This window comes from Belonocnema kinseyi, chromosome 2 (assembly GCF_010883055.1).
Source record: "Belonocnema kinseyi isolate 2016_QV_RU_SX_M_011 chromosome 2, B_treatae_v1, whole genome shotgun sequence".
Taxonomy (NCBI): domain Eukaryota; kingdom Metazoa; phylum Arthropoda; class Insecta; order Hymenoptera; family Cynipidae; genus Belonocnema; species Belonocnema kinseyi.
Window position 1 is genome coordinate 103983358 of NC_046658.1, and position 14936 is coordinate 103998293.

Here is a 14936-nt window from a genome sequence, read left to right on the forward strand (position 1 = left end):
TGGGGGAACATTGTTTCCAGGAAAATTACTCCCCTACGGTCCCATCCATGGCAAGGTAAATAGCGTCGACTGTACAAGTGTAGTGATCGCACTTCTCACTATCAGTAGAACGGCAAAGTTAGTTTGTATAATAAAAAAACAATCAAATTACTATGTACCGCGATGGTATACATAATATAAATAAGAATAAATTATAATTCGGCACGAATATTCGATCAATTGTTCTTATTATTATCAAACCATTATGTCATTTCCCTTTCGGGGTAGGCGTGACTCACTCGGTGGGGAAGGGAGTAATATGAGGAGGGATATAAAATGTTTAGAATGATCCAGAATTATCGTGTTATTTATATAAATAACACATTAGTTCCGCAACAATGCTCCGACCTAGGTTACTGATCAATCTCCGTAGCAATCACAACAAGTGAAGATTCTCACAAAGTCGTCATGTGAGGTTCCCCACTTGGGTTCATTAGTCATTAACTCTACTGACACTCTTTTTATTAACTATTTCTTACCTTCGTTTATGCGTCTATCTAATTCCGCATCTATCTTCCTGTCCCTAGTAAATAAGCTACCAAGGTATACGAACTTATCAACTTGTTCAATTCTCTCATCATTTAATAAAATATTGCATGGTGTTTTCTCATTCTTTCCTTCGTACACCATAGTCTTTGTTATATTTGCGTTAATTTTAAGGCGCATGCTCTTCATGCTTGCATATAGTTTATTCAACATTCTTTATAAGTCTTCGATTGACTCTGCAATGACAACCTTATCATCTGCGAACGCTAACCCACGTATCCTTACTGTTCCGAGATCCACACCTTCTTCGTCGAAACACAGAAAAATGTTAGTGTTAAATTTGTTGCAGCTCAAATTTCTGAACATAGGTGCACATCTGGGCATCTAGGGGAAAGTATCATTTGGAGACAATTTTGGCTGAATGCCGAGACTTGTGGAGTGCTGAACCGCGCTGTCAGCCCCTGAACAACTGTCAAAGCAACTATTCGCAATGCGATGTTAGACTAAATAATTGTTATTAAGTAAACTAATAGAAATAATATTTGCCTCATTTTCAACTTTCTTTCACTTAACAGTGTGTACTAGTCACTTAGAATAAAATGATAACTTCCTAATGCAACTTCCAAATGTTAGGTTAATCATAGCCGTCGATATTTAAACTGAAGCCGGGATGTGTAGAAAAAGTCATGACCGTCTACATATACAATTAGGTATTTTCACTTCAACCGCCAGCTAACCTCACTTTTTTGAATACAGCATATCTTGAGGACATTTCTTCGAGCAAACAGGCATCAATTGAGATGCAGACGGTCACGACTTATGGTTTTTACATTCCGGCTTTGGTGGTTTGAATGTCATGTAGGTTTTGACTAGCCTAAGATTCGGATATTATATCACGCCAAGTACAATTTTTATTCCAAGACACTAATAGTCACTGGTAAATGGTTTGATGAGAAAAAACAGAGCCTGAATAATGCTTTTCTTCTAAATTCTCCGAATTAACCGGTGTGGTTCAAATTGGTTGCAACTCACTTAAATACCGATTTCGGTGTACAATGGAGGTTCGGCGATTTTCTGTGAAAGGGCCATTCTTAAACACTTGTCCACTGAAAGTATAAATATCCATGAAAGCATAACGCACCCTTTTATAACTCCTTGAATAATATCGAAACAGTCACTCAATTTCCCATTTACCCTTACACTCGCTTTGCTACCCGTATATATTGTTTTTATAGCTTGTATGAGCCACCCGTTGAATCCATACTCTTTCAGGATTTCCCAAAGTTTACATCCACCTACCTTGTCAAAAGCTTTATGTAGGTCAACAAATGCACAGAAAACTTTGTTTCCTACTCTCACACTTATTTCTGTGATTTGCCTTTTCCCACTTTGGACTTCCCAAATATTTTCTTCTGTTATTTTCATTACCCTACGAATAAGTATTTTTCAGTATATTTCACTTAAGGTACTTAATAAGCTAATCCCTCTGTAATTATTTCAGTCGCTTTTATCTCCCTTTCTTCTGTATATTGGTACCATAATCGCTTTTTTCCAATCGTCTAGGACATCTCCTATCTCGAAACATAAATATATCAATTCGCACAGTCTATGTGTTATGTACTCGCCACCGTATTCAAGCATTTCGGCGTCCATACAGTCTACCCCGTCAGCCTTACCGTTTTTCAAGTTCCTAATTATATCCCTAACCTCAGTGACACAGACTTTCTCAATTGAGTTTTCTAACGCATTGTGTTCTACATCGCAGTTGTGGTGTCCTATAGTTTCATCTCCGAATTGTCCCCTAAAATAGTCTCTGAAAAAGTCTAGTATCCCGTCTACATCATATAGCATTTCCCCATTACTATTTCTCATGTTGACAAATTCTGTACTTTTGTTTCCCTTCATTTTTTTATAAAGCAGTTTCTTGCTTCCTTCAAAGTCGTTTTGTATTTTCTTCTCTTCATCTGGTCTAAATTTATCTTTACTTTCCCTAATTAATCTTGTGAGTATCCTCTTTTTGTGTCTGTAATCATTTACACGTTTATTTCTTTCCTCATTGCTAAGACCTGCGATATTCGAAGTTCTCTTGTGCGCTTCTTTCTTTGCTTTTTGGGCAGCCTAAATTTCATCATTCCACCACGCATCACCAGACATTCTTCCTACAACCGCGGTACCACACACTTCGATCGCACATCTAAGAATGGTATCCCGGAACTTCGTTCATGCGCCCTCTATATCTTTGTTTTTTCTAAGCTCCTCCCATGTTGCCGTATCTATGCATTCGACTATCTCATTTTGGAAATCTATTTGCACATCCGGTTTCTGTAGGCGCTCAATTTTGATTTGCCTTTGTTTTATTTTCTTGGTTCTGTTTTTTCTCCATCCCTGACCGAAGTTAATTTTGGAGATCAGAAGGTAATGATCAGTATTGCTTTCAGAACCCCTCGTGACCCTTGTATCTCTTACCAGTTCTTTTTGCCTTTCATCTGCAACAACAAAATCAATTATACTGGGGCTATTTCCTTTGGACCAGGTGTACATGTGGATCATTTTATGCCTAAACCAAGTATTTGTAATAAGCAGACCCCTTTCTAAGCATAAGTCAATTAATTTATCTCCGTAATGGTTTGTTCTTGGATCCCCAAAATTACCTAATAATTTTTCTGAATCCTGATTTGGGATGCCTACCCATCCATTCATATCTCTTAGCAGAATTATTCTTTCACCACGAACGTAAAAATTAATTGTATCATTTAAAGTGTCCCAGAAGGCGTCTTTTACTTCTCTGGGAGTATTATCAATTGGCGCGTAGCATGCTATGATAAATGATCTTCTGATTCCTATTTTTATTCTAGCCCACATCAGTCTGGGAGATATGAAATCATGATCTCCGAGATGCTGCTTCGATCTTTCATTCAAAATCAGACCTACTTCTTGCCTACCATCTGATTCACTATCTACTCTGACCATATTTCAAATCCGCCTTTTATCATTCCGTTCTCTATGTCTCTACTTTCACATCCCTTTTTCTTTGTTTCAGGCACACATAAAATATCTAGTACATAGCTCCTCGCAATTCTTTTACCTTGAGATCATTCACTCCCCTAGAATTCCAAACAGCCAGTCTCCATTCATCGCCTGAAACTTGACCTTCACATTTACCGTGTACATGCCTTTTGTTAATTAAAGTTCCAGTCCTTTCCGAGGCTATTTTATGGTTTTTATTATTCATTGTTTATATTATACGCCCAACCACCACCTTTATGCTATAAGTTTATTTTGCTAGTCGAAATCATGTCAAAGGTAAGAAGAACTTCGTCATATGGTGGAGACTGTAGTTATAACTTTCGTCCAACCAAACTTAAGTTAATAAGGGTGGGGTTGGAAGGGGGGGGGGGGCAGAACTGAAACCGAGAGAGTCATCTTGGGTTTATGTTTTTATGCTGAGAAGATCACCAGCCTTCAGCAGCGTTGTATTAGATGGCAGTTCATGTGATCTCATTTGTTAATACCCGGCCGTCCTCTGGGCACGACACCAAAAAATTATATATATATATATATATATATATATTCATTTTTGTTTATTTCCAGTTTGTTTAAGCTCTAAATTTTTGAATTTATGATAAAAAGTGTGGACCAACAACCCCGGGCCAAAAATCTTCGCGCTGTTTGTTGTTTTTAGGTTAAAAATTTCTTTTTCATCAAAAAATTATAATAAATTTATATAAATTACTTATCTTTAAGTAGGTTTTCGGGTTTTCTATTATTTGCATAACGAAACACAATTTGAAAAAGAACAAATATTCAAAATTTAAAATGTTCTATCTGGGTTTTCCCCATTCTTGGGGTACACGACCGGTACCTTTGAAGTCTTTTTGATTTTTGTTAAAGCATCACTTATTATGGCGCGACAATTTTCACACACTGACAGCCCTGACGGAATTTACCTGTAAGAGATTTTCGAGGAGAATCTACTATCATTGTCGGAAAAATACTTAATATTGTTCAATGATTATTTCTCTTATTTGTAGGATTGAGTATACTTATAATTGGCATTAAATATATCTGAATTTCGAGGAATATACTAAATTAGAATACCAAGATATCCTGGGGATATCCTTAGTATATAAAATTGAGATGTTAATGGGAATATCCTCAGGATATTCTGAGATATCCTTGTGACGTTACAGGGAGTAACGTGGATTCGAATGTGGATTCTTAAAAGGGAAAAGGGACAGGGGTGTGATCTTACATTCTTTCTATGACCAGTCACAGGGGTGCCTTCCCGCCCCCCATGGGGTGTTGGAAAAAGGGCAGGAGTGTGACTTTAAATTATTTCTATGACCAGTCACAGGGGTTCCTTCCTGCTCCCACGAAGCATTGGAAAAGTGGCTGAGGTGTGATCTTACATTATTTCTGTGACCAGTCACAGGGGTGCCTTCGATGTGCCGAAAAATATTCGAGATATCGATTTAAAACTTTCAGATTCGTGTTTCTCGCAAAAAATCCTATAAGAATTCACAATAAAACTTTGCCGCCACGGATATCGTAATCTCCACAGTTGTTTATAAATATAATTGGCTCCAATAATCTTTTAATATTCTGCTAATAATCACTTTTTAAATGCATTCTTCACGAAAAAACCGACATCTATTAAACTATAATCTTTTTTTCACAAACAGATTTATTTTCTAAGCATGTTAGTTGTATTTGAAACTGAATTTTGAAACAGAAAAGTAACTCACCAAAGAAATATTTCCAATAAGAAAATCGAACTATTTTTGGTCATTCAATAATATACATAATACATAAATAAATTTAATAAATTCAATTGGTTGGTTAAAAGTTGAACTGCTTTATTGAAAATGTTTGTTTTAAAAAGATTTATGAGCTTGTTTGAAAACTTAACTATTTCAGCTTTAAAAAATAATTATTCTTGGTTAAAAAATTGCCTTTTGGATTGAAGGTTGAGCCACTTTGTTCAACATTCATTTTTGTTGTTAAAGGTTTCCTATTACAGTTGCAGATTCATCGCTTTGTGCGAAAATTTAAGTATTTTGTTGAAAATTCGTTTCTTTTAACGGAAAATTTATCTTTTATAGTTGTAAACTTAACTTTTTGCAAATTCAATAATTGGTTGAAAATTGGTCTTTTTTGGTATAAATTTAAACTTTTTTTGAAAGTGTTTGTTGAAAGTGTAATTGTTTGCTTGAAAATTAGACATTTTTTTTTAAGAATCAACTATTTCATTTAAAATCCGTCTATTTATTTGGCTGAAAATCAAGAAATTGATTTAAAGTAAAAATACTTTTTAAAAAGTGCATTTTTTTGAAGATTAAGAATTTCAGTTAAGAAATCATTGTTTTACTTAAATATTCATATGTATTCATTTAAACAATTTATCTAAGCAAATTCTAAGTTAAGTTATTGTTTAACGAATAGGCACAATTTTTTATATTTTCTTATATTTGCAAAAATTAATTATTATGCAAAGAATATTCATAAAAGTATCCTGACTTTGGCTATCTTTAAACGAATGCGATTAATTTTTGTTAATTAATTTTGGTTATTATTTGAACAATATTCATAAAAAATTCCGAGTTTGATTATTTAAAAAAAATATATGCTGAATTTTTTAGTTACGGAACCGACCAAAAATGTCTTTCCGATGTCTCTTTGCTATGACACTTTTATTTTCTACAGTCTTAATTGATTCGGATTTCTTGATAAAAAAACTGAATTTTATGCGAAAATCAAAACATAAATATTGAAAAAATGTAAACAGCCATTCCATTACGAATGAATAGTGTAGGGTAAACATTAATTTGGGCACATAAAATTAGACAGATTGTTTGCTTTCATTTAAAGTTTATCACTTAATTTTATTTTGTTTCAGAATATTTTGAATAGATATAAGAAGATGAATGTTATAACTATTCTATTATTTTATTTTTGTATTACGTTCACTATTTCTCCGCCAATAGTGAACGTAGGGCGTGCGAAAATGATTGAAACTTATATGCATACAAGAAAAGGTCGCCAGGTCTCTGCTTTTCACGGCATAGCTTATGCAGAACCACCGATAGGAAATTTAAGGTATCGTGATCTGGAATTGTCTCTCAAATCATTCGTAAAAAATTATATTTTCACTACATGTTTTATTATGTATTTATTATTATCAGATTTAGAAACCCTATACCCAGGAAATGTTTAAAAGGAACGATTATGGCGGTTAAAGATGGTACGATGCGTGTACCATATTCTAAAAGATCAAAAAACATGGATAACGAGGATTGTCTTTTTCTCAATGTTTATACACCATTGGTAAGACACTTTTTGGTTAATATTACCTTTCATGTAAGAAAAAATGTTCTGGCGCTGAGTGAAATTCAGATAGCTAGCACCCATACTAGACTGGCCTGAGCTGTATAATGTTTCTCGTATTTATCCAGATACACAGAGAAGAACATTACGAATTAAGAAAATTTACTTGGTATATTTAATGCAAATAAATAGTCTTATCTAAACCAAAAAAATGAAAATACTGATAGAAATAAATATACAGTTCAGCCAGTGAAATATTATAACTAAGCCACTCAGAAAAAAGTTCTCTTAAGAAATCCTCTTCAGCTTAATTTTAAGAGAAAACTTAATTTGGATCAAGAAACATCCTTTTGACACAAGAGAGTATTTGCCTGAGGGGCGAAAGAACGTTATTATTATCAAAGCAGCTTAACCTCAATTTTACAAAATATATCTTGGTATCAAATAACTGGGTTTTCAATATGAGAAAATATTAATGTGAAAAGAGAAAATTATTTTTAAAAACAGCGTAGTCCATAAAAATATAAGCAGCTTAAGATGAAACAACTAATCCATTGAACTACAAAAAACCGCTATGGTTTGAAAAATTTTCATACATGAAATTCAATAATTTAAATGAAATTTGTGATATTTCAAGTAATTTTATTTTTCTTCTAAGAATCTGTAAAATTCCCGGTCAAAAATAAATTTCTGGTCATTTTTCAGTTTTACCTTGTCTCAAAAAATTCCCTCTAATTTCCCGGTCCAGAGGTCACCCTGAATTTTATTATTATTTATTTTTCAAATTGTGATGTATATTTTCGTAATAGCACATGAAAAGCGAAACTTAATTTTCTGAAACTCTTTCATGTGCCATTTTAAAATATGATCTAAATATTCAATAGTGTGCGCTATCCCAAAAAAAAGTTAAATTATGAAAATAAATGAAAAAGTTGAGCTCTTTGGGATTTTCTAAAAGAGTGTAAAAAGGAATTAAAGTACCTAAAATAATCTGTACATTTGTTAAAAGAGAAAGTTTCAGGTCTAATAATTTACGAGATATGAAGTTTAGAACACAATTTTCAGTTTTTATATGAACAAAATAGTGATAAACTGTTTCGGAAATCCCCAAATTGGAGTACAAACTGACTAGACTTTAATTTTACTGTCGGAAAACCTCATAATTGAGTTATATAATAGTATAATTATTTACAATGTCCAGTTTCAAGACCTCAAGTTTACCCACCTCCTAATCCGAGGCGAGATGGGCGATGCCCATTTGATCGCCGTTTATCTGATTGCTCTACCTCCACTACCCAAAATTCCCTTACGTAGCCAACTAACTCATTATAGCCCGCTCGGCTTTTGCTTGTTCACGCCTGACTGCTCGTCTGAATGACAACCGCGCACCCTCTCTTACACCTACCTGCAGCGCGGCGTAAATTCTCGGAAGGACTATCGAAGGGTTTCACTGTATTATACCTGTAAGGCATTACCCTTTCGTTGTAAGCGTGGGTATAGATTTTTACAATGATCTAGAATTCCCATGTTATTCATTTCAAATAGCACGTTCGTTCCACAGCACTGCTTCGACCCAGGTTGCCGATCAATCTCTCTAACGATCACCACAAGTGAAAAGCCTGACAAAGTCATAATGTGAAGTTCCCCACTCGGGCCCGTCGGTACTCAAGGTTTTTTGTTTCAGGCATCATTCAATCCACTAAAACTTTTCTTCATGCATTTATTATACAATTTTTGTTTCCAGACATACTTTTCTGTTCTTTCATACCTTTCTAGCTTCCTTCACGTCCATACATTTTTTCATGCAACTTCTTGTGTTTCTATGGCTTCTTATGTCTTTATAAATTAGGGTCTCAGTCACACATTCTAACCATATATTACGCGGTCTGTCTCCGGGCACACTGCTATTTACTTTACCTTGATACACTAATTTGGTCACTCGTTCATTTTTTATTCTCATAGCATGTCTAAATCATCTTAAAGAATTTCTTTCACATATGTCATGTAATGTTTCATCTTCACCACATTCTTTGAGAATTATTTCATTTCTCACATGATTTATTTATACTTCTGATAATCGGTACTGATCTATCGATAACCTTCTTGCCCTCGTTTATACGCCTATCTAGTTCACCACCTATCTTTCCATAACTTGTAAAGAGGCTACCAAGGTATAGGTTCCTATGAACTTGTTCTATTCTCTGATAATTAAGGACATGTTGCACATTGTTTTTTCATCTTGTCCTTTAAACACCATAATTTTTGTTTTATTTACGTTAATTTTAGGGCTTATTTTCTTTATGCTTGTATTCAGTTTGCTCATCATTCTTTGCACGTCCTCAATTGACTTTGCCATAACAACCTTATTATCTCCAAACTCTGACCCACGTTACCTCACTGTCCCAAGATCCACACTTTTTTCGTTGAAGAGGGCCATTCTTAGACACTTGTCCATGAATATAAAAATGGCTATAAGGACATAACGCATTCTTGTCTAACACCTTACACAATACCGAAACAGTCACTCAGTTTTCCATTAATACTTACAATCGCTTTGCTACAAGCATATATTGGTTTTATTGCTTGTAGGAGCCATCAATTGACTCCGTACTCATTCAGGACTTCAGAAAGTTTACTTCTATCCACCTTGTCAAATAAGTATTTTTGAAAATATGTTACTTGAGTTACTTGATAATCTGATACCTCTGTAATTATTACCGTTGCTTTTAATTCCCTTTCCTTTGCATATTTGTACGATAACCGCCTTTTTCCAGTCACCTGGAACTTCTCCCATCTCGATAAATAAATTTATATATTCGCACAACCTGTAAGGTATGTAGTCGCCATCGTATTTAGGCATTTCAGCATTAATACTGTCTACACCAGCAGCCTTACAATTTTTTAAGTTCTTAATTATATCCCTATCCCCGGAAGCACAGATTCTTTCCATTGAGTTTTCTAACGTATCGTGTTCTACATCGCAGCTGTGGAGCTCTATAGTTTCATCTCCCAATAATTCCTTAAAAGAGTCTCTCAAAGCGTATAGTTTTCTGTCTTTATCATATAGCATCTCACGCTTGTCATTTCTCATGCCGTATAACCCTGTAGTTTTACTTCCCTCCATATTGATCAGCGCCCATTTATAAAATAGTTTCTTGCTTCCTTAGAAGCTGTTTTGCATTTTCTTCTTTGCTCTATTCTGATCTTTTGATTTCCTTGACTAGTAGTTTAACTTTCCTTTCATGTATCTGTAAATATTTTCAAGTATATTTTTCTCCTCATCGCCAAGGCTTGTGATTTTAAACTTTCTTTTATGCGCTTCTTTCATTTCGTGGACCGCTGCTCGAATTTAATCATTCCACTATGCATTAGTAGACATAATTCCTACAATCGCAGTATCATATACTTGAGTCGCACCCCAATTTAATGAGGAATAAAATACAAAACATAAAATTTGTTTAATTCTGTAATTAGTAACTTAGAAATATTATAATCGAAATCTACATTTTTGGGCGATTCCAACAATCAGTTACGTGCCTTAATAATTTGTTAATGAGAATAAGTGCACTGCTAGAAATTTCTGTTTCGTAAAATGATGATAAATGCAGAAAAACTCAGTAGGGTTACGCATCATTTCTAAATAAAAGCCCTAATGTCGATATATTTTAATGCATTGAATATCGCTGAAAATTTGTGATCACGTTTAATTGAAATAGAATTTGTAAACAGGGTGTCTATTCGGGAAAACTGAGATTTTACCGGGAATTTTGTGCACTTTGGAAAATACGGAGAGCATTATTCGTTTATTAATAACAAAAGTCTACAATGCAACTGTCTTCTGTTTGGAAAATATTTAAAATTAGAAATCCTCTAAAATTAATAAGACTTAAAATAGAAAATATTCAAGTTTTCAAACAAATAAAGTTGATCTTAAACAATTGAACAGAAAATTGAAATTTTTCACCTTTTTTAGAAAAAAAGCTAGAACCTAAAAGTACCCCTTATTAAAAAAAAAGTTTTTTCAAGCTTAATTGATCTCTTCCTTAAAAAGTGTCTACATATTTCTGGAATGTAACTGTCAGCGTAGCAGAATTTTTTTCAATAGCCTTTGAAGAAAACTGGGAACGGCCTGAAGAAGATCAAAATTTGTAGCAGCACTGGTATAAGAAATTCAGTTAAAATATATTATTAAAAATTTCATCAGATTATAAAAATATAGCAGTAAAGCACTACTGTAGATTAGGCTTAGAATTTGCATAATAAAATCTTCTAGAAATTGAAATAACAATATTTGGCCTAAGAAACACTTCTAATATTCAAAATATTAGGACAAGTAACATATCGCTGAGATAGTCAAAAAATTTAGGTTTCGAATATAATATTTCTAAATTACTAATTCCAAAATTCAACACATTTGTTATGTTTTGTATGTTATTCTATATTAGGTATAGAGGAAGGTGGTCTGCTGAAGTTTGTTACAAAGTAGTACAAGAATCTGAATTTCAGTAGGAAAAGGCGGTTGACTTTCAGATGTAACCAAAAGGTCATTCGCCAGTTGAAAGTCAGCTGATGATGATAACATGACTTTAAGTAAAGCGCTCGGTTGAAAGTCAACTGCTTTATGTACGTAAAATGTACTTTATAGGTTAATTTCAGATAGAAAGATTGTTGACGTTCCATCATCGCGCGCGTTTGAAATGAAACTTATAGGTTAATTTAAGTCAGCTGATTTTTGAAATTCATAACATTTATGCACTATCGTTCAGTTATTAGGAACACGAAATTAATATATAATTAAAAATTGAATAATTGTAGGAATTACATTTTCTTCAATGTGAGCATTGAATAAATTATTCATTCTGCCTAATAAATCAAGTTGTTTTATCCTTTAAGTCCATGAGATTAGCTCAAGGAAAAAAGAACTTAATGACACTAAAAAAGGTACTTATATCCATTTTAAGCTACCAGTTACAGAACGTGAATCTTCAATCCTTTTTCATTTATTTTTTTATCACATGTGTACGTTTATTCGATTTATAATCAAAATCCGTTATAGATCTGAGTACATATTTCAAAATAGGAAACGTTGACGGAACAACTACCATAAGTGACTTACTTAATTTAATTCAAAAATAAAATTCATCTACATTTAAAATTCATCATCTTGTATTACTGTGTAGGGAGGACAGAGTAAGCAGGTAGACGGCGATCAAATGGAAATCGTCCATGTAAGCGGTAACGCGCTGCGTGCAGTGGTAGGGGTATCCTTCCCAGGTATCTCAGTGCGAGTTCGATATCGCCGAATGGGTCTTACTAGAATTTTCAGATTACACGATCTAGACAAAGCTAGATTTCGGCCTTAACAAAAATTAGACTACCAGAATGAAATTTCTCTATACAGAATGCATAAACATTTAAATATTACCTTTATGTTAGAAAGTGACGAATCAACAGAAAAAAATGCTTCCTGTAATGGTGTATATTCACGAAGGGGCATATCTTTATGGAAGTAGTAGTTCTCTTGAGTTCGGTCCAGAATATCTGCTCGACAGTGATGTGGTTCTAGTAACCATGGATTGCAGGTTAGGTTTATTGGGATTTCTAAGCACCGGGAATGGCGAAGCTCCTGGAAATTTCGGATTGAAGGATCAAGTTCTTGCACTTCTCTGGGTTCAAGAAAACATTCCGAATTTTGGCGGAAATCCACAAAAGGTCACTCTTTTTGGTCTAAGCTCTCAATCTAACTGTGTTCACTTTCATACTCTCTCAGATGCTTCTAATGGTACCTATTTTTAACTTTTTATGTAGAAAAGTCAGAAAACGTTATAACAGGATGGCTGAAAACCTTATTTTCAAAATTCCCCGACTTTTCCCTTATTTTTCCCTGATGAGTTTTTCATTTTTCTTGACCATTCACATACGAAGATCAGCATTTTAATCTTGTAACATTCTTAACATAGAATCTTTTATAAACGGAATAAAACCATTTCAGATTAAAATTGTATAATTATTGATTTATTTCAAGCAAAAAAGATTCATTTTTTAATATAAAAGATAAATTTTCAATCCAAAAGAACTAATTAACTCGTAAACAAAATATTTCAATTTTCAAAAAATAATCAAACTATCAAAGATGAAATTCTAAACAAATAGTTGAACAAATAGTTTTAAAAAAAGATATCGAATTTTAATAAAAAATAGTTGCATTTTCAAGAAAAAAGATGAATTTGCAACAAAAATGTAATAGTTACAGTTTTAACAGAAAAATATTAAATTTCTACCAAAACAAATGACTTTTAAAACGAAACCTACGAATTTTCAATAAAACATTAACAATTTTAACCGTTGAGATGTACCTTCAATCAAAGAAGTGAAAGTTGAATTTTTAATTAAAAAAGAGACATTTTGAACAAAATGCTTGAATTTTCATCTGAAGAAATTAGTTTTCAGTCAAAATTATGAATCTTTAACAGAAAAACGATTTTTTAACAATTGCCGATAAAAGCTGCTTAATTATTTTTCATTAAAAGAAGACGCGTTTTTAACGACTGATGTGACAGTTGATATTTAAATCAAAACATATTTTATTTACAAATTAAAAGCAGTTGAATTCAATGAAAAACATGAAATTTTAAAAACAATAGTTTAATTTGCAATCAAAGAGTATTGTTTTACAATCAAACAGTTGCATTTTTTTAGTCAAAAAAATTATTTTTAACCAAATACCGCAAAACGGGATTAAGTCGCTCATTTAGGGTAAATTTGCTCAACAATAAATTCATGCTTAATAAGTTTCAGCTAAAGTTTGAAATCTCTTACAAATTAAAACAATCGATAAGATTTTATTTGTTGCCTTACCAATTTAAAAATTGCATTTTCAAATATAAATTAGGAGGGGAGCAAATTTACCCGGTGTTACGGTAATTAAATTTTTAACAAAAAATATAATCGTGAGGGGAAAGTAACTGCAAAAAATATAGAAATAGAAATACAAGACAAATAAATGACGGACAGGTATATTATATCAGGGTGGCCGCAAAACTCATCGTCAAAATTCCCTAAATTTCCCCTGACTATTAATATTCAAAGATCATAATAATTTTAAATAAAAAGGACAAATTTTAAAACAGATTATCCTTGACAGTTATTCAAAGTGCCTCTTGTAGAGATTTTCTGACTTTTGCAACAATTGTATCAAAAAATAAATTTCCCTGACCAATAAAATCCTCTGACATTTTCCTGATTTCCAGGTTTCCCTACCCTACGACCATCCTGTTGTAAGTACTGAAAAAAAAAAGTTTTCTTAATTGAGTAAATTATATTTCTAGGCCTATTTCATCAATACATCATGCAAGGTGGAGATGCAATCAGTTATAGATCCTTCCAAGAAAGGAGAGAATATTCTAAATTTTCGAAGGCAGTTGGAGAACGGTTCGGTTGTCCCTTCAACAATTCTCGATTGTTGGTCAATTATTTGAGAAATGATAAAGCCACACGCTTATACGATTCGATTTCCGTATTCAACAAAACATGGCAACTTTTAGAAATGATGTGTACACCCACTAATGAACCGAATATTGATGGCGTCTTTATTACAGATACGCCTTTTAATTTGCTGAGGGGAAAAAGTAGAAAAGATTATCCTTTTATTAACGGAATGACAAAAGATGAAGAACTTTACTTCTAGAAATGTGAGATATTTTAAATGAAATATTTTGAGTTCTATTTACAAATTTACCCACCATTTCTTACAGTTTTATACACCGACGATAGCACAGGCCGAAAAATTTGACAAAAGTCAAAAGCCAGAAAGCAGACCAAACATTTCCGAAGGATTTTGATGCGTTGAATCCGAATCCGAACTAAAAATTCCTCCTATATGTCAGGTTTTCAAGATATCCTAACCTAAAAGTGCAAAAAACGCGTTTTTTAGCTGTTTTTGAGGTTATGTAACTGTACAAGAAAAATGTCTACCACAAAGCTAATATGGAATTTGAAAGTACTAATCTTCCTCCTTTAAACCTACTTGGATTTCTTAGGATATCTTTATTTTTCACCAAAATTTTGTAATTTGAAATTTTTTATTT

The 14936-nt window shown here is 33.1% G+C and overlaps 1 protein-coding gene across 1 annotated transcript; it reads left to right on the plus strand.

Annotated features, from left to right (window-relative positions):
* The first annotated feature begins 6750 nt into the window (after positions 1–6750).
* Positions 6751–14536, plus strand: LOC117182923 (esterase FE4-like). The gene is made up of 3 exons (XM_033376036.1): positions 6751–6849; positions 12304–12631; positions 14178–14536. The coding sequence occupies exons 1-3, from the start codon at positions 6751–6753 to the stop codon at positions 14534–14536; spliced, it is 786 nt and encodes a 261-aa protein (XP_033231927.1).
* Positions 14537–14936: the final 400 nt, after the last annotated feature.